This window comes from Rhinopithecus bieti, unplaced genomic scaffold, assembly GCF_001698545.2.
Source record: "Rhinopithecus bieti isolate Rb0 unplaced genomic scaffold, ASM169854v2 scaffold_49762, whole genome shotgun sequence".
Classification (NCBI taxonomy): domain Eukaryota; kingdom Metazoa; phylum Chordata; class Mammalia; order Primates; family Cercopithecidae; genus Rhinopithecus; species Rhinopithecus bieti.
This window is the reverse complement of record NW_016819845.1, coordinates 12,086-37,235: the sequence shown is the minus strand read 5'-3', so window position 1 is coordinate 37,235 and position 25,150 is coordinate 12,086. Positions and strand designations below refer to the sequence as shown.

Here is a 25,150-nt window from a genome sequence, read left to right as displayed (position 1 = left end):
GCCAGGATGGTCTCGATCTCCTGACCTCGTGATCCGCCCGTCTCGGCCTCCCAAAGTGCTGGGATTACAGGCTTGAGCCACCGCGCCCGGCCATTTTTGTATTTTTAGTAGAGTCAGCGTTTCACCATGTTGACCAGGCTGGTCTTGAACTCTTGACCCCAGGTGATCCACGTGCCTCAGCCTCTCAAAGTACTGGGATTACAGGCGTGAGCCACCATGCCCGGCCCATATATTTTTTAAGATTTCAATTTTTAAAAATGTGTAATGGTTTGTTTTATGGTCTGGGATGTGGTCTGTGTTACTGAGTGTTCCATGTGCACTTGAAAAGGATGTGTATTCTACTGTTGTTGAGTGGAGTATTCTAAAAATGTCAAGGAGGTCAAGTTAATTGATAGTATTGTTCAGGTCTTCTGTATTCTTACTGATTTTCTGACCACTTGTTCTACTGGCTGCCAGGAAAGGAATGTTAACATCTCCAACTGTAATTGTGGATTTGTCTATTTCTCATTCAGTCCTGTCAGCTTTTGTTTCACATTTTTGAAATTATTTTGTTATTTTAAATAGTCACATTTTCTTTTATTTATTTATTTGTTTATTTTTTTTTGCAGTGGAAGTCTCACTGTGTTGCCCAGACTGCCCTCAAACCGCTGGGCTCAAGGGATCCTCAGCCTCCTAGACTTTAGCTAAGACTAAAATCGTCATATTTTCTTACCGAACTGACTCTTCCTTTTATGATTATATAATGCCCATCATTATTCCTGATAATATTCCTTGTTCTGAAGTCTGCCTTGTCTAATAAATAGCCAATCCTACTTTCTTTTGATAAGTATTTGCATACAGTATCTTTTCCCGTCCTTTCAATTTAACCTGTCTAAATCTTTATATTTAATATGCGTTTCTTGTTGACAGCATATAGTTGTGCTTTCATATTTTTTAATCCTATCTGAAAATCTTTGTTTTTTAATAGATGTGTTTATGCCATTTATATTTAATTAAATTATTACCTGTTTTGTTGCCTTTGGTTTTTGTTCCTCTCTTCCCCGTTTTCCTACCTCCTTTTGGAGTATTTGAATATTTTTAACTTCACGAATTAGTTTATCTTTGTGTGTGTGTGTGTGTGTGTGTGTGTGTGTGTGTGTTTAATGGTTGCTCTGGGGCGTTATAATATACCTACCTATCTCAGCATCTATTTAGAGTTGATATTGTAATTCTTTAAGTAAAATATACCTTTACAACCGTGTAAATTTCTTGATACTTTCCCAATTTTGTTATAATTGTCACATTTTTGGCCTTTTTTTTTTGAGACAGAATCTTGCTCTGTCGCCCAGGCTGCAGTGTAATGATATGCTCTCCGCTCACTGCAACCTCTACCTCCTGGGTTCAAGCACTTCTCATGCCTAGAGACAGGGTTTCACCATGTTGGCCAGGCTGGTCTTGCCTGGCCTCAAGCAGTCCGGCCACCTCAGCCTCCCAAAGTGCTGGCATTACAGGCCTGAGCCACCACACTTGGCCTATCATGGATAATGTATTATATCTACATATATTAAAAACCATACCAGACAATGTGACTACTTTTGCTTTAAATGGTCATTGAGATTTTAAAGATCTTAAGGGAAAAATTGTTCACTATGTTTATCCGGATATTTACCATTTCTGTCACTCTTTCTTTTTACTGAAGATACAAGTTTTCTCCTCAGCTCACTTCTTTTTAACCTGAAGAACTTCCAGTGTAGCCTTTCTTCCTGACCACAAAGTTTCCTACTTTCCTTCATCTGAAAATGTCTTTATTTTGCTTTCATTTCTGAAGGATAGTTCCACTAGACATACCTATTCCTGTTCTTTAATTTTGGTACTTTTTTTTTTTTTTGAGATAGAGTCTTCCCTTGTCACCCAGGCTGGAGTGCAGTGGTGTGATCTCGGCTCACTGCAACCTGTGCCTCCTGGGTTCAAGCAGTTCTCTGCCTCAGCCTCCTGAGTAGCTGGGATTACAGGCGCCCATCACCACACCCGGCTAATTTTAAAAATATTTTTAGTAGAGACGGGGTTTCACCATCTTGGCCAGTCTGGTCTTAAATTCCTGACCTTGTGATCCCCACGCCTCAGCCTCCCAAAGTGCTGGGCCAAGGCGGGTGGATCACTTGAGGTCAGGAGTTCAAGACCCAGCCGGGCCAACATGGTGAAACTCCATCTCTGCTAAAAATACAAAAATTAGCCAGGCACCCAAATAACCCAGTTATTTGGGTGCCTGTAATCCCAGTTATTCTGGAGGCTGAGACAGGAGAATCACTTGAGCCCAGGAGGTGGAGGCTGCAGTGAGCGGAGATCACACCATTGCACTCTAGGCTGGGTGACAGAGCGAGACTCTGTCTCAAAAAAATAAAAAATAGTTTTTCTGTGCTGTGAACTTTCATCATTCCATATTTGAAATATTAAAGGGCTTTACCTCATGGAGTATAGTTATAGTAGCTGCTTTAAAGTTTCTTTCTGTCAACATCTGTATCATCCCAGAGCTGACATCTATTGATTGTCTTTTTCTTTGAAAATTGGTTCTATTTTCTGGTTCTTTGTATGCAGAGTAATTTTTTATTTTTTCCTTGACATTTTATTCTATTTATTTATTTATTTATTTATTTATTTATTTAGAGGCAGGGTTTTGCTTCTTGCTCTGTTGCCCAGGCTGGAGTGCAGTGGTGCAGTCACAGCCCACTGCAGCCTCAACCTCCTGGGCTAAAGTGATCCTCCCACTTCAGCCTCCTGAGTAGCTGAGACTACAGGTGCACTGGCACCACACCCAGCTAGTTTTTTTTTTTTTTGAGACAGAGTCTCGCTCTGTCGCCCAGGCTGGAGTGCAGTGGCCGGATCTCAGCTCACTGCAAGCTCCGCCTCCCGGGTTCAGGCCATTCTCCTGCCTCAGCCTCCTGAGTAGCTGGGACTACAGGCGCCCGCCACCGCGCCCGGCTAATTTTTTGTATTTTAGTAGAGACGGGGTTTCACTGTGGTCTCGATCTCCTGACCTTGTGATCCGCCCGCCTCGGCCTCCCAAAGTGCTGGGATTACAGGCGTGAGCCACCGCGCCCGGCCATCAGCTAGTTTTTTGTATTAATATTTTCTGTAGAGATGGGGTTTTGCCATGTTGCCCAGGTTGGTCTCGAACTCCTGAGCTCAGGTGATCCACCCAGCCTCCCAGAGTGCTGGGATTACAGGCATGAGCCACCGCACCTGGCTATCCTTGATATTTTAGTGTTATGTTCTGTAGACTGTGGGTCCGTATTATAATCTTTTGGAGAATATAGATGTTTTTTGTTTAACAGGAAACCCTGTAGACCACAGGTTCTGTGTGATCTTCTGTGGGTAGTGGTTTCAGTCTTAGTTTAGTTAGGTCTTTGCTTCTTTGGTTTTTTGCTATACTGCTTGGCACCTGTCTCACTCATGCTTAGCTTAGGGGTGAATCTCTGTGTTTACACACAGAATTAGGAATTTCCCTTTTCCTGCGCTCTTCTCTTTTTTTTTGAGACGGAATCTCGCTCTGTCATTCAGGCTGGAGTTCAGTGGTGCGATCTCGGCTCACTGCAGACTCCGCCTCCTGAGTTCAAGTGATTTTCGTGCCTCCTTCCTGAGGAGCTGGGATTACAGGCATGTGCCACCACGCCCGGCTAATTTTTGTATTTTTAGTAGAGATGGGATTTCACCATGTTGCCCAAGCTGGTCTTGAACTCCTGACCTCAAGTGATCCACCTTCCTTGGCCTCCCAAAGTGCTGGGAATACAGGTGTGAGCCACTACGCCTGGCCTTCTGTGCCCTTCTCTTTGGGATTCATCCCATACTCACTGGACTGCACAGGCCTCTTTTCCTGATTCTCTGGCCAGAAATACAAGGTTTCTTATGGAGTTTTAACCAGCTTTTCTACTGCACCACTGAGCAGGTCTGGGATTGGTGCAAAGCCAGGAGAGCAAAAGGATGAAAAAAAAAAAAAAAAATAGGAAACTTATACCCTGAACCAGTCTTGTCTGCAAATTTTGACTCCCCTTCATGTCACCTGCTTTTGTTTGGTTTTCAGAGTCCTCAAGTAGTTGCTTCCATATTTGATGCAGTGTTTTCACTGTAATTATCAGGAGACACAGCCTGTCTTGGCTTACCTCACCATGCCAGAACTCCCCAGAATGTTCTTTTTTTGATCACACGCAGGCCTTTTCCCCCATCAGATGCTCCTAAGAGCCCTCTGTCAGTGTAGGTTTTGGGTTATTAGGCACCTGTAAAGGTGTAGGTTTCTTGGGAAGGAAATGTCTGAGGAACTCCAGGGTCCTTAGAGAGAAGTGGCGTGGATCTCTTCTCCCTCCTGTTACAAAAGACAGAAACCCAATCCCAGCTGGCTTAAGGAGGAAAGAATACTTGCTGGCGTCTGACCAGGAGGGCAGGAGTGTTGCCAGGAATTCTTCTTTCTCCTCTCTTGGCATTGCTTCCCTGCATTGAGTTCATCTCAGGCAGTCCCCTCCAGGGGTGACAAGGTGACTCACCTTGGCCTTCATCCCCCCAGTTTAACAGCCCCAGAGGACAGCAGGCAGCTTTCCTTCAGTAGTTCCAGCAAACGTCCCAAAGTTCGCACTGGACCAGTGAGGGTCACGTGTTTATCTCTGAATCAGTTCCTGAGGCTGAGGGCATGGAATGTGCTGCTTGGCCAGCCTGGATCAGATGCTCAGCCCAGGGCCAGTGGGGGTAGGGGTGTCAGTTCACCTGGACCTCAGGGACTGACAAGGGGGATACTAAAGTATGCATTCTCGGCCGGGCGCGGTGGCACACGCCTGTAATCCCTGCACTTTGGGAGGCCGAGGCAGGCAGATCACTTGAGGTCAGCAGTTTAAGACCAGCCTGGCCAACATGGTGAAACCCCATCTCTCCTATAAATACAAAAATTAGCTGGGTGTGGTGTCGTACACTTGTAATCCCAGCTACTTGGGAGGCTGAGGCGGGAGAATTGCTTGATTACATCTCAAAAAAACAAAAGATATGCATTCTTAGCCAGGCTAATATTACCGCAAAGGAAGCCAAATACCTGAGATGTGACAATGGTTTATCAGATTGACAGTATTGTCTGTTGGACTAATTTCATGGGGGGAGAGGGATTAAGAAAAAATGTCTAAAAGAACTTCTGTGGGGACTGTAATTTTTTAAAAAGGTTGAGAAACACTGCCCTGCAGGAATCCGGGCGCTGTTACCAGAAGAGGAGGGAGGATACCACGCAGCTGAAAACGGCACCTGCCCGCTCTAGGGGAGTTGGAAGCTGAAACCAGCGGCAGGCAGGAGTAGGCCAGTGTGAGGCACCTGCTCAGAGGGGTTTGGTGGGAGCCACATAGGGTGCTGGCCCCGCAACGCTGAGCCTCTTCTCCAGTCTCTGGCCCAGGAGTTCTGGGTTAAAGAATATACTGCAGGAAGCATGGAGAGGACCCTGACCCAGCCCCTCTCTGCTGTCTCTGTTGCAGGTGAAGAACGAGGTGGAGAAGCTCCCCCGACAGCAGCGGAAGGAGAGCATGAAGCAAAAGATGGAGGAGCATACGCAGAAAAAGCAGCTTCTTGTGAGTCCCTGGCCTCAGCTGGGGAGTGCAGGGACTGGTGTGAGACCTGGAATGGTGACCAGGCCCCCTCTCTGCCTTTGCCCAGTCACTGCCCCTCAAATACCCTGTTCTGAATACCTAAATCTGGCCTCATCCTTCATGGCCCCATTATCCCCTCTTCCATGCAGCCTTCCTTGATTGCCTTGCCTCCAACTGGAAGCGAGCTCTTCCATCTCTGAATACCCCAACACTTTACATTGACCACCCTCCCAAACCCTTAGCACCTCTTACCTTGTTTTAGGGTTATTTATTTGTAAGTCACATCTTGACCAACCAAGTATATTCCCCTGCCCTCTTGGCATCTTTAAGTCTAAAGGACATCAAACTCATGATGTCCCAGACCTGGTCCTGCCATGCTCTGAAGGGTGCCGTTTTCCTTCCTTTGTGGCCCATCATTCCTGACCCCTCCTTTCCCTCCAGCCCTTCATCACCTCCTGAAGCATGGTATGTATATTTCTTATCTCCTGTCTCTGGATCTATCAACTTGTCACCATCTCCATGACCCCCCAGCCACTGTCCAGTGGCCTCCCAAGGAGGCTTCCTGTTGCTGTTTTTCCCCTGCAGTTTCTTCTCTTTTGCCTGCAGGTGTGATCAATTTGAATTCCAAGTCTGATAACAGCACCCTCCCCCCGACAGCCCTGTGCCTTAAAAGTCTTCAGTGGCTCCCGCGTTGTTCCTAAGATAAGCGCTGCCTCTCTGCTGTGCCCTGGCTGGCCTCCCCAGCCTCCTTTTCATCCCGTGCTGGAATGCTTCCATTTTCCCCACGACGGGGTCTTTGTGTGTTCTGCTTCCTCAGCCTCCAAAGCAGAGAATCTTTGAGTCCACACTTACAAATGCTTTCTACATTACCTGGTTCAGCGTTCATAGCTTACCATGGTAGGAGCTGTTCATTTTCCCATTCACAGAAGAGGAAACAAAGACCGAGAGAGGTGACATTGCTAAGTTCACAGTCGGGGAGGGGGTCGAGGCCTCAAGCTTGTGTTCTCTCCGGAACACCCTATGAGCTGTCCTGTTACAGCGCGATTAGGAAGAGACTGCGGACTGGTGAGGCGGGGCACACAGGCCCTGGTCCACGCAGAGGGACAGTAGATGGTGTGGCCTGGAGGAGGCAGTTGCATGGAGAGCTTTGAAGATATGCACATTTTTTGGCTTGGATTTTCTGCTTCTAGAAATCCTGAGGGAATCTAAAAATCCAGAAGGAGTCATCACAGAGGTTCACAAACACTTAACTACCAGAATATGAAGTAACACTACTTTAAATATATATAACACCTGGAAACACCGTGTTGTTTATTGGATAAATAACATCCATAGCATGAAATTTTCCAGCCATTGAAACACATATGATAGAAGATCACGTTATTTATTTGAGATGGAGTTTCAAAAGTGGGAGTTTCATCCCAGTTTTTTTTTTTTTTTTTGAGATGGAGTCTCACTCTGTTGCCCAGGCTGGAGTGTGGTGGCACAATCTCAGCTCATTGCAACCTCCACCTCCAGGGTTCAAGCAGTTCTCCTGCCTCAGCCTCCCAAGTAGCTGGGACTACAGGTCCATGCCACCACACCTGGCTAATTTTGTATTTTAGTAGAGATGGGGTTTCACCATGTTGGCCAGGCTGGTCTCGAACTCCTGACCTTAGGTGATCCACCTGCCTCAGCCTTCCAGCGTGCTGGGATTACAGGTGTGAGCCACTGTGCCTGGCCAGAAGATCACATTATAACATGGAAAGATTTTTTAAAATAATTGTTTAAAATTGTGGTAAAATAGTCATAACATAAAATTTACCATCTTTCCCATTATTAAGTGTACAACGTAGCGGTGTTAAGCATGGTCTCACTGTGCGGCCATCACCACCATCTATCCCCAGAACTCTCTCATCTTGTAAAACTGAAACTCTGCACCTCTGCACCCATCAAACCGTAACTCTCCATTTCTTCTCCTCCAACCCTTGCTAACTTTATTCTGCTTTCGCTATGAATTTGACTATTCTAGGTACCTCATATAAGTAGAATCATAGAATATTTGTCGTTTTGTGATTGGCTTATTTCATCTAGTGTAATGTCCTCAAGGTTCATCCATGTTGTTGCATGTGTCAGAATTTCCTTCCTTTTTAAGGCTGAATAATATTCCATTGTATGGATATAACACATGAAGTTTATCCATTTATCTGTGGACGGACACGTGGGCTGTTTTCATCCCTTGACTATTGTGAATAATGCTGCTGTGAACTTGGGTGCTCACATAATCTCTTTGAGCCCTTTTTAATAATTTTTGTAACACAACAATAACAACAGCTATAAATACACTTGTAGAGACATACAGTTGCCAACTCTGGGTGATAGGATGAGTGGAGAGTTTTACTAATTCTGTGGTTTCTAAATTTTTTTATTTTAATTTTTTTTACTCTTTATTATGGAAAATTAAAAACATAGGAATAGGGAGGCCAAGGTGGGCAGATCACTTGAGGCCAGGAATTCAAGACCAGCCTGGCCAACATGGTGAAACCCCGTCTTTACTAAAAATACAAAAGTTAGCCGGGCGTGGTAGTGCGCACCTGTAGTCCCAGCTACTCAGGAAGCTGAGATGGGAGAATCACTTGAACCTGGGAGGCCAAGGTTGCAGTGAGCCGAGATCATGCCATTGCACTCCAGCCTGGGTGACAGAGCGAGACTCTGTCTCTCTAAAAATAAATAAATAAATAAATACAGGAAAGAAAAGAAAAGAAACATAGGAATAGGTACAATGGCATAATGAACCACCATATACCTATCACCTAATCTCAGTAGTATCACCTCATGCCCACTCATTCACTTCCTGACCCCAAGGTATTATTTTTAATCAAATCCCAGACATCATATTATTTTACCTGTCAAACGTCAGAGAAATAACTACCGTACCATAAACACACCTAGCAAATTCAACCGTAATTGCTGAACAACATAATATTGTCAGTATTCCAGTTTCCAATTGTTTCATGAATGTCATCCTTTAAAAAAAAAAAACATTGGCCAGGCACAGTGGCTCAGCCTGTAATCCCAGCACTTTAGGAGGCCAAGACAGGCAGATCACGAGGTCAGGTGTTCGAGACTAGCCTGGCGAACATGGTGAAACCCCGTCTCTACTAAAAAATACAAAAATTAGCCAGGTGTGGTGGTACACGCCTGTAATCCCAGCTACTCAGGAGGGTGAGGCAGGAGAATCGCTTGAACCTGGGAGGCGGAGATTGCAGTGAGCCGAGATTGTGCCACCGCACTCCAGCCCTGGTGATAGACCGAGACTCCATCTCAAAAAAAAAAAAAAAAAAATTGTTCTTTGATCCAGGATCCAGATGAAGCCCACGTGTTGAAATTGGTTGATGTGTCTCTAAGTCTCTCTTAAATTTCCCCTCCACTAATTTCTTTTCTGTTTCTGAGTTTTCTTCTCTGATCACGCGGGCTTTTCTTCCATAATAGAAAGGGCCGGGCGTGGTGGCTCAAGCCTGTAATCCCAGCACTTTGGGAGGCCGAGACGGGCGGATCACGAGGTCAGGAGATCGAGACCATCCTGGCTAATACGGTGAAACCCTGTCTCTACTTAAAAAAAATACAAAAACTAGCCGGGCGACGAGGCGGGCGCCTATAGTCCCAGCTACTCGGGAGGCTGAGGCAGGAGAATGGCGTAAACCCGGGAGGTGGAGCTTGCAGTGAGCTGAGATCCGGCCACTGCACTCCAGCCTGGGTGGCAGAGCAAGACTCCGTCTCAAACAAACAAACAAACAAAAAAAAAAACAACAAAAAAAGGAAGAGACATTGAGGTGCCGAAGCCAGCTCTGGATAAAGGCCTGTCCTCCTTTCTCACCACAGGACCGGGACTTTGTAGCCAAGCAGAAGGAGGACCTGGAGCTGGCCATGAAGAGGCTCACCACCGACAACAGGCGGGAGATCTGTGGCAAGGAGCGCGAGTGCCTCATGAAGAAGCAGGAGCTCCTTCGAGGTGGGGGCGTGCGAGTGGCAGCGCTGTCTTGGCCCAGAGTCGCTGTGGACATCCCAGCCCTGGGAAGTGGGGTGGGCAAGAAAAACCTCCCAGTCCTTCTCCATCCCCACAACTAAACATCATTCTTCCTGGTGAAACCTGGGGAAAACTCCCACTGAAGTAAGGAACGAGACAAGGACACCAGACCAGTTGTCACCAAGACTATTTGACATTATTCCAGAAGTCAAGAGAAGAAAGGAACAGGCATAGTGTAGGTTAATAAGTGAGCTGGGTTTACGGGAGGTGGAGACAGCTTGGCAGGGACTGGGCAACCAGTCTGCCAGGCCATGTGCCAGTCCATTTTTCCACCTTTATCTCACCGAATCCTCGCCTAACACTGTGGGGCAGGGCCTGGGTTATCCCCATTTCTGTAGATGAGGAAACTGAGGCCTGGAGAGTTACTATTCTTTGGCTAAGTATCTTAGTTCATTCAGCTGCTCTAACAAAATACCACTGACTGGGTGGCTTATCAACAACAGACGTTCGTTTCTCACACTTCTGGAGGCTGGGAAATCACAGTCAAGGTGCCAGCACATGTGTGGTCTGGGGAGGGCTTACTCTGCTTCATAGATGGCACCTTCTCCCTGTATCCTCACATAGCGGAGGGGAGACTAGCTCTGGGGTCTCTGGGTTTTTGGGGTTTTGTAGTTTTTTGTTTTGTTTTGTTTTGTTTTGTTTTGAGACAGGGTCTTGCTCTGTGGCCAAGGCTGGAGTGCAGAGGTCACAGTCACTGTGACCTCTGCCTCTGAGGCTCAAGCAGTCCTCCCACCTCAGCCTCCCAGGTAGCTGGGACTACAGGCATGTGCTACCACACTTGGCTAATTTGTGTTTTTTGTATAAATGGGGTCTTCTGTGTTGTCCAGGCTGGTCTCAAAGTCCTGGGCTCAAGTGATCTGCCTGCCTCGGCCTCCCAAAGTGCTGGGATTACAGGCATAAGCCAACGTTCCCAGCCTGGGGTCTCTTTTATTAATAAAAAGGCACTAATTCTATTCATGAGGGCTCCACCCTCATGACCTAATCACCTCCCAAAAGGCCCTACCTCCTAATACCCTCACCTCAGGGGTTAAGATTTCAACATACACATTTGGAGGGGATGGAAATATTCAGATCGTAGCACTGAGGTTGCACAGTTAATGGGTGATAGAGCTGGGCCTTGGATGACAATATCAGGCAGCCGGGCATTTCAGGGCTGATTGAGAAAAAAATAAATGACCACAAGATGGCAGTAGCATACAAGCAGCTTTGCTTGGGGGGCATTTTGACAGGTTTACACGCTGAGGGGGTCCCTTACAGAATGAAGCCTTCTAGAGATGACGGTGCAGGCCACCATCCAGCAGGGGAAGAAGGCAAAAGAACTCTTGGGCAAGAAGGGGACCTGAGAGGGGCTCACATGTCTAGATGATGTTGTCCAGTGTGGGGAGCTCAGATGGGGCATCTCTAGGTCAGAAAACTGCAAAGGGCAGCGGTGGCTTGGGGTCTTTCTGGAGCCCTTGGGTCTATTTTCTCTATGGCTAGCAGATGTTAGGTGCAGTTTCATGCGGTAAGCAAAGTAGGCAGGCTCCAAATGGCTAAATATCTGCTTGGTTTGAACGTTTTTTTTTTTCTTTGGAGATGAAGTCTCACTGTGTCATCCAGGCTGGAGTGCAGTGGCACAATCTTGGCTCACTGCAGCCTCCACCTCCCAGGTTCAAGCAGTTCTTCTGTCTCAGTCTCCTTCATAGCTGGGATGATTACAGGTTTGCGCCACCACATCCAGCTAATTTTTTATATTTTTAGTAGAGATGGGGTTTCACCATGTTGGTCAGGCTGGTCTTGAACTCCTGACCTCAAGTGATCCGCCCACCTTGGCTTCCCAAAGTGCTGGGATTACAAGTGTGAGCCACCGCGCCCGGCCCTGTTTGAGCTTTTTTCTGTAGCTATATACATGGGTTTTGTTTTTGTTTTTTGAGACCAAGTCTCACTCTGTCACCCAGGCTGGAGTGCAGTGGCACAATACTGGCTCACTGCAGCCTCTGCCTCCCCTGTTCAAGTGATTCTCGTGCCATAGGCTTCTGAGTAGCTGTGATTACAGGTGCATGCCACCACACCCAGCTAATTTTTGTATTTTTAGTAGAGACAGGGTTTTGCCGTTTTGCCCAGGCTGGTCTCAAGTTCCTGGGCTCAAGCAATCTGCCCACCTCAGCCTCCCAAAATGCTGGGTCTATAGGCGTGAGCCACTGTGCCTGGCCGTACATACTGTGTTTTAGAAATAGCAAGAGGATAGGTATACATTTGAGTTTGGTGCCTGTGGACTTTTGGTGGTCCGGGCCTGCTGTGAGGAAGTAAACAACATGAGGCCAACATCCCAGGGCCATTTTTGGCTCGCTTATAAAACAGGCCTCCTCCAGGCCTTTGATGACCAGTGCAGTTAAGCAGTATAAACCTGTTATTAATTAGTGTGGATCAGCAAAACAGGCTTCTTGAGTTTTCGATATTCTGAATAGAGCACAGTTGTTTAGAGAAAAGCCCTCACTTGCTTTTCCTATCCCATGATGTTGGTAAGAACCGCCCTATTTACGGAACTGTGGTTCTGATTTTGGGGTGGAAGCCAGAATCACTATTCTGATATAGCAAAAGCAGATACCATTTTGCACAGAACAGGAATGCAGTGAAATAAACAACATTCGCACTGAGCCAAGCATAATCTCCTGTCTCGAAGGGCATGAGATTCTCCCTTTGACTCCAGGTCCCCACCCGGGTGCTGTGCACAAGGGTGGATTAATAGACCTCCAGTGATAAGATGCCAGATGCCATTGTCTGCATAACGCATGCGTGGGACATGCAGGGGACGAGGATCTCACCCGTTTTTCAAGGGAGGAAATAATGACAAGAGGCCATTCTGTCTTTTTCATGGGGTCTGCATCTGAGCCCTTCCCACGTGCGCATCAGGAAAGTAGAGATGCAGTGTGGATTGCACTTCAAAGGGTCTCCCAAGGATGTCCCCTCCCTCCATAGTATAGCTGTGTCCATCTGGCAGAGATGGCAGCTGATGCCTAGAGAACCTCTCCATTCCTAATCCCACCGATGGAGCTGGGTTCCAGCCTATATCTGCAGTTTCTCTGGCTCCTGACTTTGAGCACTTCCTGCTCTACCATGCTGCTGGGAGCTATCATTCCTTAGGTTTAAAGGAAGTTTCTAGGCCTCAGCTCAGGTCAGCCAACATGGTCTAATGAGGTAGCACATGTGGCGATTCCTGAGCCTAGCAGGTTGGTGATCTCCAGCATGAGGAGGCCAGGTAGAGGAGCGGGGCAGAGAGCCTGTCGGGTCTCTGGATGTCAGCACCTCACCAGGTGTGTGGCATGTCCTCCGCAGACCGGGAAGCAGCCCTGTGGGAGATGGAGGAGCACCAGCTGCAGGAGAGGCACCAGCTGGTGAAGCAGCAGCTCAAAGACCAGTACTTCCTCCAGCGGCACGAGCTGCTGCGCAAGCATGAGAAGGTGAGGCTGCCAGCGGCTTGGGGCTCGGGTCTGCTGCCCGGCCGACCTGGGAGGGCCGTGAGGCTGGATGTGGTGGGGCACCTCTTGGGTGCACACTTTGGATGACAAGTGCCCCCAAGAGGAGCCAGGGCTGGCTGCAGTGAGGCCCCAAGAGGTTCTCCAGGGGTGTCCTGCTTCAGCTCAAGGGACCAGGAATAGGGCAAACCATGCAGGGAAGCCGATGGCCCAAGCAGCTCCCTCGCTGACTCTGTTACTAGCTGTATGTGTCTTTTTTTCTTCTTCTTTTTTGAGATGGAGTCTTGCTCTGTTGCTTAGGCTGGAGTGCAGTGGCACCATCTAGACTCACTGCAACCTCCGCCTCTGGGGTTCAAGCGATTCTCCTGCCTCAGCTTCCCAAGTAGCTGGGATTACAGGTGCTTACCACCATGCCCAGCTAATTTTTGTATTTTTTTTTTAGTAGAGTTGGACTTAACCTTGTTGGCCAGGCTGGTCTCAAACCTCTGACCTCAAGTGATCTGCCCGCCTCGGCCTCCCACAGTGCCGGGATTACAGGCGTGAGCCACCGCGCCCGCCCGGTGTGTCTTTCTTTTCCTCTTTCTTCTCTTTTCCCTCTTCTTGTCCTCCCTTTCCATTTTCTCTCTGTTTCTCTCTTTCTTGTGCATTCCCTCAGAATACTTTTATGTCTCCACTTAAACACCACCTCTGCCGGGAAGCCTTCCCTGAACTCCCCAGAGCTGGTGAGGGCCCCTGATCTGTGTGGCCAAAGCACCCTCTCCTGCGGGAATTGTCTGTCTCAGTTCAGCCTTCATAGTGGGACAGTGACAGACAAACCAAGGTCTGGATGCACAGCAGCTGTGTATAATTCCAGTTTCTTATCTAAATGCAGTGATGGAAGTCAGTATAGGGCCATGGGAGTTCAGAATAAGGCTACCCAACCAGGTGAAGAAATCAGGGAAGACTTCTTGGAGGAGGTGATACCCCTGCTGAGCTTTGAAATACAAATAGGTGTTAGGGGAAGGAAAAAATTCAAATGTATCAGGGTTTTTTAAAATATAAATTCACATCTGCCATCACTAATGAGAAACCATCCCCTTTCGTGTACATTGTGCTTTGAGATATTAGCTAATGATGGCATGCCATCATTGATTAGATGAAAAGGCATTTAGAAGGTAAGAATCCAAGATATTATTAACAAGAATTTTTAAAGTGAGAACAAAAAAAAATGTTATTAGCGTAGAAGCAAAATAACAGAAGCCTTGCTCTGTTGAACATCGTGGGCCGCGTTGGTCCTGGGCCCCTGAGTGGCGTGTGGGGACCTTTAGCCTGTGTCCACACTCCAAGTCCGGAGTGCAGCTGACCCCAGCCCCCCTGGATATTCCTCTCCAGGAGCGGGAGCAGATGCAGCGCTACAACCAGCGCATGATAGAGCAGCTGAAGGTGCGGCAGCAGCAGGAGAAGGCACGGCTGCCCAAGATCCAGAGGAGTGAGGGCAAGACGCGCATGGCCATGTACAAGAAGAGCCTCCACATCAACGGCGGGGGCAGCGCAGCCGAGCAGCGCGAGAAGATCAAGCAGGTGGGGGCTGGGCCTGCGGGGTCTGCCAGTGTGCTGGGGTGCAGGCAGGACCAGGTTTGGTCGGGCCTGGGCCTTACACGATTTTGGAGAATGTGAAACAAGATGCAGGCTGGCTCACGTCTGTAAACCCAACACTTTGAGAGGCCGAGGTGAGTGGGTCACTTGAGCCCAGGAGTTTGAGACCAGCCTGGGCAACATAGCAAAACCCCATTTCTACAGATAATAATAATAAAATTAGCCAGGTGTGTTGGCTACTTGGAAGGCCGAGATGGGAGAATCGCTTGAGCCTGGGAGGCGGAGGTTGCAGTGAACCGAGATTGAGCCACTGCACTCCAGCCTGGGCAACAGAGCAAGACTCTGTCTCAAAATAAAAAGGCTGGGCTCGGTGACTCATGCCTGTAATCCCAGCACTTTGGGAGGCTGAGGCAGGGGGATCCCCTGAGTTCAGGAGTTCAAGACCCGTCTGGCCAACATGGTGAAACCCTGTCTCTACTAAATACTAAAACTAGCTGGGCATGGTGGCACGGGCCCGTAATCCCAGCTACTCAGGAGGCTGAGGGAGGAGAATGGCTTGGAAGGCTGCAGTGAGCCGAGATTGCACCATTGCCCTGCAGCCTGAGCGACAGAGCGAGACTCTATCTTAAAAAAAAAAAAAAAGAAAGATGCACCCCGACCTGCTCGCCATAAGGTCTTGGGAGGGGGTGTGTGAGTCGCCAGGCGTGCCCTGGAAGCTTCGTCAGCCTCATGGTGAATTCACCTCTGTGTGTGGACAGAGGGAGCTTGGTGCTGTGTTGCTGATTCTCTTGCGCCCTTCCCTTCCGCACTCCCACGCTTTTATTTGGCCAGCTTCCCCACATCCTGTGTTGCCCTTGTGGCTCGGGCACATGGGCCCTTGTACACACACTTTCCTGGCATGTGTCAATTATAGTGTCATGTCCCCACCAGCCGGGGGGCTCCTCAAGGGCAGGGGCTGGGTCTCAGCTCAGGGTGAGGACTTAGCACGGGCACAGGTGGTGCTGGGTACTGGAGCTGTGCACAGACCAGTCCCCCTGAGGGATCTCCCTGGGCCAAGGCTGAGGTGGGCTCCCTACCCAACCAGCCAGGCCCTGGCCCTCTGAGGCACCCACCCTCTCTCTGGTGCAGTTCTCCCAGCAGGAGGAGAAGAGGCAGAAGTCGGAGCGGCTGCAGCAACAGCAGAAACACGAGAACCAGATGCGGGACATGCTGGCGCAGTGCGAGAGCAACATGAGCGAGCTGCAGCAGCTGCAGGTACCGCCCTGCCTACCCCTGCCCCAGGCAGCCTCAGTTTCCCCAAGGCCATCAGCTCTCAGGGCCAGAAACTCCACAGCAGGGAACAATCTTCATCAGACAAGCCTGGGGTGGACAGGTTCCAGTCCTGCCATGCTGCTCTAGAGCTGTGTGAGGTTGGGCAAATCACATGACCCTCCTAAGCCAAAGCTCTCACAGCCCTAAAATGGGTGTGGGGATGACCATTCCTGCTGTGCAGGACTGGGGCAAGGGCTTGTGAGTGAAGTGACGGAGCTGGCAGTGGGCAGCTGCAGGGTTTCTGAGTCATCACTGTGTTTTGGGCAAAGGTTGTCGGGGTGTGGCCGAGCCCCTTGTGGGCTGCTTTTCCTGTGGTAATTCCTGACCTCTTCAAGCTTCCTGGCCCCTGGGTTTGCTCCACGCTTGAGGGTCCTGGCCCCAGGAGCTGGTACTTGAAGCCCCCTTGTGGGGACGGGGCCGATTCGAACCTCAGAAACTGCTTAGGCTGTTGGACTCGTCGGGCATTTTCTGGAGAGGCGGGGAGGCGTGGAGGAAACATTCCAGGTGTTGACGCCTGCCCGGCAGGGCTCTCCTGATTGTCACTGTGTGACTTTTGACCAAGCCATTCACCTTCTGCATCTGTTTTCCTATCCCTGCCTCGGGTTTCTGTGAGCACTGGGAGAGCCCATGTGAAGTGCCGAGCACAGCTCCTGGCAGGCCGCAGGAACTCAGCGCTGCTGCGAGTATTACTTCTCACTCAGCGAAGTTCTAAACTCCCAGAAGCCTCTAGCATGAAACCCAAAATGAAAATCTCTCAAAGGATTCTACTTTTCCAACCCAGTAGGGTCGTGGTATCTGGAAAGAGGCATTTCCCCCCTGCTTTATAAGCTCCTCATGACAAGACTGATTCCCTGCAAGAAATCAACAGGGATTTGTCACTGCTGCCTATGAGAGATTTACATTTTATAAAGCAGATAACTTACCTCAGAGAAAGAACAGTGAGGTTGGAAGAGTCTCACCCGTGTCAGTGACCCTCATTCCTTGCCATAGATTTCCCTGAGGAAATTGTATGTGATACATACAGAGTATCTTAGCTCAGGCTGCCATAACAAAGTACCATGATGCTTTGAACAACAGAAACTTCTCTCACAGTTCTGGGGGCTGGAAGTCTGAGATCAGGGCGCCAGCATGGTTGGGTTCTGGTGAGGGCTCCCTTCCTGGCTTGCGGACAGCTGCCTTCTTGCTGTATCCTCACAGAAAGTTGCAAATTTACCACACATCCCCACCACAGAGTTAATAAGAACTATGAACATATTCTGGACTATTCCTCCAGGCACTTCTTGGTGCGTGTGATTTACATATAGAGTTTGAATAAATGGGATTTATAGTCAAGAAGAAGAAATAACAATTGAACGATGCGGGTGCCCTCGTGGCCACAGCATGAGGTGTGTCTCTGTCTTCAGGGCCTGTGTCTTCTGATTTCTCACCTGTTCTGCCTGGAATTTGTTCCAGAATGAAAAGTGCCACCTCCTGGTAGAGCACGAAACCCAGAAGCTGAAGGCCCTGGATGAGAGCCATAATCAGAACCTGAAGGAATGGCGGGACAAGCTTCGTCCGCGCAAGAAGGTAACCTTGTCCGAGCTGGTGGGCTCGGTCTCGGGCTCTGCTCTGTGCCATGCACAGGCCTCTGGCCAGGACATGTTAGGTCTCCTTATTTTGGTGGACTCTTGCTTTGTGGCACCATCAAATGGATCTCCAGCCTGAGAGAGAGAGGAACTTTCTAACCCTTCATGGCTAAACACCCTGCACCTTCCAGCCCTGGAAGGGCAGCCTCTTGTTTAGCTCCCTCTCGTGGACCAAAGGACTCCTGCCATGTGGTGTCCACAGAGCATGCTGCAGTGAGTCAAACCAGCCATGCTGCTGGGCCAGAAGCCCAGCCTGTGGGGATTTTCTCTTAGAGGAAGTTATTCTCAGAAGTCAGAACCCAGCACCAGATAGACGACTTGCCAATTTAGTTTTCTGTTGCTGTGTGATGAACTGCCACACACTAAGCAGCTTAAACCAACACCCGTTCACTCTCTCCTAGTAATGGAGTTCAAGAGTCTGGGTGGGCTCAACTGGGTTCTCTTCTCAGGGTCTCACCAGGCTGCAATCAACGTTGTCAGCGTGGCTGGGCTCTTAGCTGAAGTTTCTGAGGAAGAATCACTTCCAAACCCATTCAGCTTTCGACAGAATCCAGTTCCTTGTGGCTGTAGGTCTGAGGTCCCTGTTTCCTTGCTGACCTCGGACAGGGGTTACTTTATTTTCTAGAGGCCACCGGCATTCCTTATCATGTGGCCTCTTCTACCTCCAAATAGCAAGCATGCATTCAGACCTTCTTGTGCTTTGAATGTTTGAATGTCTCTGATATCCCCTTCTGCCACCAGCAGGAGAAAACCCTTTTGTGCTCATGTGATTAAATGCGGGTCACGGGATAGCCTCCCTGCTTGCAGGAATGATATCACATTCAGAGGTTCCACCCACACTCAGAGGAGCGGGGAGAGTTATAGGAGAGTCACGGGGGTCCTTTTTGAATTGTGCCTGCCATACTTTCACCTTCAAAACCCATGCCCTCGCTCAGTCCCGGATCTTTCTTTACTGCCCTGTCACTCTCCTTCTCTGTGAAGCCCTCTCACAATTTCTTCCTCCGCCCACTGAGAAATTCCTTTCTCAGCCCACTGCAGCCTCTCTGGCAAGGTCAGTAACAGCATCCTGGTGGCTGACTCCCATGGATATGACTTGCTGGACTTGACCTCCTGGTGGCAGTCAGTGCTAGTCACTCTCTTCCTCGCCTGCCTTGTCCTCCTAGGCCCAGGTTCTGCTGGGTTTCTTCTCTGTCACTGGCCCCTCTGCAACGTCCCTCCTGACCCATGTGTTGATTTCTTTATTTAATTTTTTATTTTAGAGATAGACTTTTACTCTGTCACCCGAGGCTGGAGTGCAGTGGCTGATCTCGGCTCACTGCAACCTCCGCCTCCTGGGTTCAAATGATTTTCCTGCCTCAGCCTCCTGAGTAGCTGGGATTACAGGCACATGCCACTACACCTGGCTAGTTTTTCTGTTTTTAGTAGAGACAGGGTTTCACCATGTTGTCCAGGCTGGTCTTGAACTCCTGACCTCAAGTGATCCACCCGCCTCGGCCTCCCAAAGTGCTGGGATTACAGGCGCGGGAACTTGGCTCTCTGCAACCTCTGCCTCCTGGGTTCAAGTGATTCTCCTGCCTCAGCTTCCAGAGTAGCTGGGACTACAGGTGTGCACCACTGTGCCTGGCGGATATAATTTTTCAAAAATATTGTGTAAGATGTCAACTTTTGGAAGATGGCATAACACAGTAAACCAGTATTTTCTAAGTGACCAGTGCACGGTGTTACAGGATCATGGGTGGGGCAAAGTTACATCCAAGTGCAAGTAGAGTGGTGCTGTCTCGGCTCACTGCAACCTCCACCTCCTAGGTTCAAGCGAATTCTCTTGCCTCAGCCTTCCTGAGTAGCTGGGATTACAGGCGCCCGCCACCACTCCTAAAGTGCTGGGATTACAGGTGTGAGCCCAGGAGTTTGAGACCAGCCTGGGCAGCATGGTGAAACCTCATCTCTACAAAAAATACAAAAATTAGCTGGGCACAGTGGCACACGCCTATAGTCCCAGATACGCTAGAACCTGAGGTGGGAGGATCACTTGAGGCCAGGAAGTCAAGGCTGCAGTGAGCCATGATTGCACCACTGCACTCCGGCCTGGGTGACAGATTGAGACCTTGTCAAAAAAAAAAAAAAAAAAAATTGAGAAGCTGTCACGTTCAGGCTGGTGGACACACGTTTTCCAAAGTTCTCATTTTTGCTTGAATGCTCAAATTTTGTCATTGGCAATAAATAGCTTTAGTTTGTTTCCCTTGAAGTGATCAGCTCAGTTTATTCATTTTTAAGAGAGTATTTGCTAAATGCCCATATTCGTCGTCTTTTTTTTTTTTGAAATGGGGTCTTGCTATGTTGTCCAGGCTGGTTCCGACTGCCTGGGCTCAAGCAGTTCTCCTGTCCCAGCCTCCCAAGTAGCTGGAATTACAGACGCATGCCACCATGCCCAGTTGTCAGTTGTTTTTTAATAAAAATGATATTCTGCAAAATAAAGTGGCTAGTTCAGCCCACAACTTAAGACAATTGCACAAGAACAAGATCAGGCACAAGAACAAGATCTCTAGACAGCCATCATGCTTTCATGGGCGGCAGGCATGCTTTATACATAGTTCTCATTTCCTCACACAGGACGTTAAAGGGCAGTGACCTTGAAGGTCAGGATTTAATAAAGTGAACCATTTGCGTTCAAGGTGATCTTAAGTGCCGCTGGCTTTATTGTTTTAATTGAAAAAGTTTCTAAAATACTGTGAGTGTGCCTGGTGTGGTGGCTCACACCTGTAATCCCAGCACTTTGGGAGGCCAAGGCGGGTGGATCACCTGAGGTCAGGAGTTCGAGACCAGCCTGGCCAACATGGCAAAACCCCTCTCTACTAAAAATACAAAAATTAGCCAGGTGTGGTGGTGCATACCTGTAATCCCAGCTACTCTGGAGGCTGAGGCAGGAGAATCACTTGAACCCGGCAGGCAAAAGTTGCAGCGAGCCAAGATCTCATCACCATTTCAATCCAGCCTGGGCGAAAGAGTGAAACTCCATCTCAAAAAAAATAAATAAATAAAAATAAAAATAAACACTGTGAGTGCACGGTGGTGAAGAATACTCATTCAGTTTGGAGGGGCCATTGTCTGAATCCTCCAGAAGCTCCAGAAGTTTTACCCATCATTGCTTTTGTACCATTAGCACAAATATCAAAACACTGAAAAAGCAAACTGTGTCTCAGTAGGAAACTAGAGCTTGCTGCCCCTTCCTCACCCCCATAAAGTGTTCTGGGCCCCCTAGGGGTTCATGGACCACACTTTGAGAACTACTGTTCTTGCCTTATCTCCTGTGAGTCTCATCCCCGACTTGTGCTCTGAACAGATTTCGGTACCCAAATAGATCTCCATACCATCTGCGCTTCTCTCGTTCTCTGCTGGGCTTTTGCCCAGCCTGTTCCCCTTGCCAGGAATTCTCTACCCACCAGCCTTTGCTTGGCCAGCTTCTGTGTGTCTTCATTTTTCAGGCCTTCCCCACGGAGGCTGTATGCTGTCTCTTCTGGGCTCCCCGTCCTTGCCCCTGTCATGGCACTTAGCACGTGGGATTGCATTTGTGTGCCATCGTTAGCTTGATCATTCATTCGTTCATTCATTTGTGTATTAATGCAACACGTATTTCTTGAGCACCTGCTCAGTACCCCACACTGTTTCAGACACTAGAGACACTGCATTGAACAAAAGGGACAAGTCCCTGCCCTCAGGAAGAACCGACCTTCTAGTGAGGGGCCAGGAAGCAGGGAGGGAAACAGCATGGGGGGTGGTCACAAAGCGGGGCTGCTTCAGACAGTGTGGCAGGAAGATGTCATCTAAGAAGATGGCATCTGAGCCCAGATCTGAAGGACCTGAGGAAGGGAGCCGTGCAGCTCTGGGGGGTTTCAGGGGGACATTCCCAGCACAGGGAAGAGCAACTGCAAAGGCCTGGACACCTTGCTTGTGAAACAAGGAGGCCCCTGTGCCAGAGAGAGTGGTGGTGATGGTGGGAGGTGACAGGAGGTAAAGTCAGAGGGGTGGGGGGACCTATGTAAAGCCTGGCTTTTACTCTGTGTGAGATGGGAGCCACTGGAGGGTTCTGAGCAGAGGACAGGGTGGTCTGACTCATGTTTTGAAAAGGATCCCACTGGCTTCCCTCAGGGGTCAAGAGTGGAGGCAGAGAGACCAGTAAGGAAACTATTGTGATAATCTTGGTGAGAAATGATGGCAGCTTGGATTAGGACGGTATCAGAGGTGGGGGGAATTCATCCATTTCCTCTCTAGCTGGCACTCTAGACGTTCTTGCTGGTCACCAGCTTTGGGATCTTGGGCAAGCCATCTTGCCCGCTCTGGGCCTGTATTAGTCTGGATTCTCTAGAGAAACAGAACTAATATAGAGAGAGGGTGCGTGTGTGCGTGTGTGCGTGTGTGCGTGTGTGTGTGTGTGTGTGTGTGTGTGTGTGGAGGGAGAGGGAGAGGGAGAGGGAAATTGATTTAGTTATTTTAAGGAATTGGCTCACATGGTTGTGGGGGCTGGTGCGTCTGAAATCTGCAGGACAGGTCAGCAGGCTGGAGACCCAGTTGTTGCTGTCTAGAGGAAGAATTCCTTCTCTCTTTTCTCTGAAGGCCTTCAACTGATTGAGTCCCACCCACATCATGAAGGGTAGTTTGTTTTACTCAGAGTTTACTGATTTAAATGCTAATCACATCTAGAAAATACCTTCATAGTGACATCTAGTCTGGTGTTTGACCAAACAGGTAGGTAGATACCATGGCCTTGCCAAGTTGACACATAAAATTAACCATCACGGAAATTAGTCGGGCACAGTGGCATAAGCCTGTAATCCCAGCTACATGGGAGGCTGAGGCAGGAGAATTGCTTGAACCCAGGAGGCAGAGCCTGTAGTGAGCCAAGATCGCATCACTGCACTCCAGCCTGGGTGACAGAGCAAGACTGCGTCAAAAAAAAAAAAACCAAAACATGGGGCCTCCTTGTGGTTGGTTATACAGTGAAGCTATCAATACTGCAATGTTATGCCAGAAGTTGCCAGTACATAGTACAGACCAAGGACATACTCATCCCCCTAAACTCTCTGAGGAGAGAGCTGCCCAGGTTACCCTTAATCTCATGCCCACGGGTCCTGAAGTCCTGAGGTTTGTTCTGCCATCGTACATCAGTTCTGCTTACTGTAACTGTGGTCTGCACAGGAGGCAGCTGCCCATCTCATCTGTGTAATGGCCTTGGGAGTCCTTGACTTGAGGCCTCCCTCTCTGCGCTAATGGAGCTTTCTGGCTGGAAGCTGGCCAGGGCCCAGACTTCCTGTTAGCACGCTCATCAGTTTCTGTAACCATGGTCTGCTGAGACTTTCAGTACTTGACACTCAAATCAATAATGTTCCTGCTGACATAGGTTGGTTCTGCAATCAGGAAATAAACGTTCACCTGGTTATCTTATCTGGGGATTCTATACCCTTGGCATATCCTGAGAGTTTGAAAATGAATGATCACGTTGCCTCTAGCTATTGCCTTATGTCTCAGATCGCTTCAAAGAGGGTCCTGGGCTCGGGGGAGGCACCACAGGCGTGCAGTTGGGAAGCTGGCGTTGGACTTTGCCTGTGGGGGCTACCTCTTTGCAGAATTTTTTTTTTTTTTTTTTTTTCAGCCCAGAGGTCTTTTATTTATTTATTTTTTTAACACCTATGATGCCATGAATTCATGGGGAATCGGTTCCAGCAGCTCAGGCTGCTTCCCATTGGTTCTCACAAAGTGTGCTTCTCTGGGTGGAGCAGGCTGGCGCTTCAGTTGAACCCAGGTACCTTTCTCTTTGGCTTCTTTCTTTTTCTGATCATTTTCCTTCACGCGTTTCAGGAAGCTGTCTCGGCTCTTAGAGTGCTTAATGTGCTCAATACGCACATTAATTCTCTTGGCAAGAATCTTGCCCTTAACTTGTTTGTTTACAACAATGCCAACAGCATGCTGGGTAACGTTGTAGACTCTCCCAGTTTCGCCATGGTAACACTTGTGGGCCATTCCTTTTTGAACAGTACTCATTCCCTTGATGTCTATGGTATCTCCTTTCTTATAGATTCGCATATATGTGGCCAAAGGAACAACTCCATGTTTTCTAAAAGGCCTAGAGAACATATATCAGGTGCCTCTCCTCTTTCCCTTTGTGTTCGTCATTTTGGCAAATTACTGGAAGATGGCGGTTCCGGCCGAAAGGCCAGAATTCTTTATAGAATTCTTCTGTCATTAGCTATTTGGGTTTCTGCTGGAACAATGACCCGGAGGTGATGATTTTCATTCAAGAATAAATGGTCTTTTACATTCTTGCATTGCAGTCAGCAGCCTGTGAACCCCCTGCCTTGTATGGAGGCGGGGAGATGATTGTACATTGTGGAGTATTTTTAGAAAAAATCAGATGTATTTCAAGTAAATACGGAATATCTGATGGAGTCAATAAAGTGTTGCTTGGGTCAGTGTTAACACACAATGTGGCCTCAAACGAGTCAAATCTTCCCTCCTGAACTCTGGCTTTTCGGGCTGTAAAATGTAGATATTTATTTCCTTAAAGTAGATGTTAGCAAACTACTGCCAATGTCCTAATCTGGCCCGCCACCTGTATTTGTAAATAAAGTTTTATTGGAACACAGCCATGCTCGTTCATTTACAGATTGTCTGTGGCTGATTTGGTACTACAGTGGCAGTTGAGTAGTCACAATAGAGACCAAATGTGTCCTGCAATGCCAAGAATGCTTACTATCTGTCACATAACAGAAAAAAGATCGCTGACTCTGGCCTTAGAAGGTTGTATTGAGAAATATATGTGCGGGGGTAGAACAGAGTTTAAACAGCCAAGGCTTTGGAGTCACACAGGTGGGATGAAGTCCTAACTCCTCCATTACGAGTTGTGAGACCTTGGGCAAGTTACTAAACCATTCTGTGCTCAAAAAGTAGTAGCTATTATTATTAAATTGTTGGTATTCCTAGAGCAGAGGTCCCAAACTGATAGCCTATGTGCTGGAATTGGCTTACAGGCATGGTATGTTTGGCCAACCAACATAGTGATATAAAAAAAATTTTTTTCTGAGACAGAGTCTCGCTCTGTCACCCAGGCTGGAGTGCAGTGGCGCAATCTTGTCTCACTGCAACTTCCACCTCCCCTCAAGTGATTCTCCTGCCTCAGCCTCCCAAGTAGCTGGGATTACAGGCACACACCACCAGGCCTGGCTAGCTTTTATGTTTTTAGTAGAGATGGAGTTCGCCATGTTGGCCGAGCTGGTCTTGAACTCCTGACCTCAGGTGATCCTCCTGCCTTGGCCTCCCAAAGTGCTGCAATTACAGGCGTGAGCCACCACGCCTGGCCTATAAATTTTTTAAAAGATGTCCACTTTTAAGTATATAAGGAGATTTTACATTAAAATCTTGATTTCCAGTTTCTTGAGAAAATCCTAGGCCAGGCACGGTGGCTCACGCCTGTAATCCCAGCACTTTGGGAGGCTGAGGCAGACGGATCACGAGATCAGGAGATCGAGACCATCCTGG

At 48.4% G+C, this 25,150-nt stretch overlaps 1 protein-coding gene and 1 pseudogene across 2 annotated transcripts in view; one reads left to right on the top strand and one right to left on the bottom strand.

The window, feature by feature from the left end:
• Positions 1–25,150, top strand: part of STK10 (serine/threonine kinase 10) — a 120,601-nt gene that overhangs the window by 92,522 nt on the left and 2,929 nt on the right. Inside the window, exons 12-17 of the mRNA XM_017859284.1 lie at positions 5,478–5,570; positions 9,450–9,579; positions 12,970–13,094; positions 14,481–14,669; positions 15,813–15,938; positions 17,448–17,561. Of these exons, the coding sequence (XP_017714773.1) occupies positions 5,478–5,570; positions 9,450–9,579; positions 12,970–13,094; positions 14,481–14,669; positions 15,813–15,938; positions 17,448–17,561 (777 nt within the window). The remainder of the gene's footprint in view (positions 1–5,477; positions 5,571–9,449; positions 9,580–12,969; positions 13,095–14,480; positions 14,670–15,812; positions 15,939–17,447; positions 17,562–25,150) is intronic.
• LOC108520016 (60S ribosomal protein L21 pseudogene) lies at positions 23,288–23,803 on the bottom strand (annotated as a pseudogene). The gene has a single exon (XR_001882806.1). The product of XR_001882806.1 is annotated as a 60S ribosomal protein L21 pseudogene (transcript).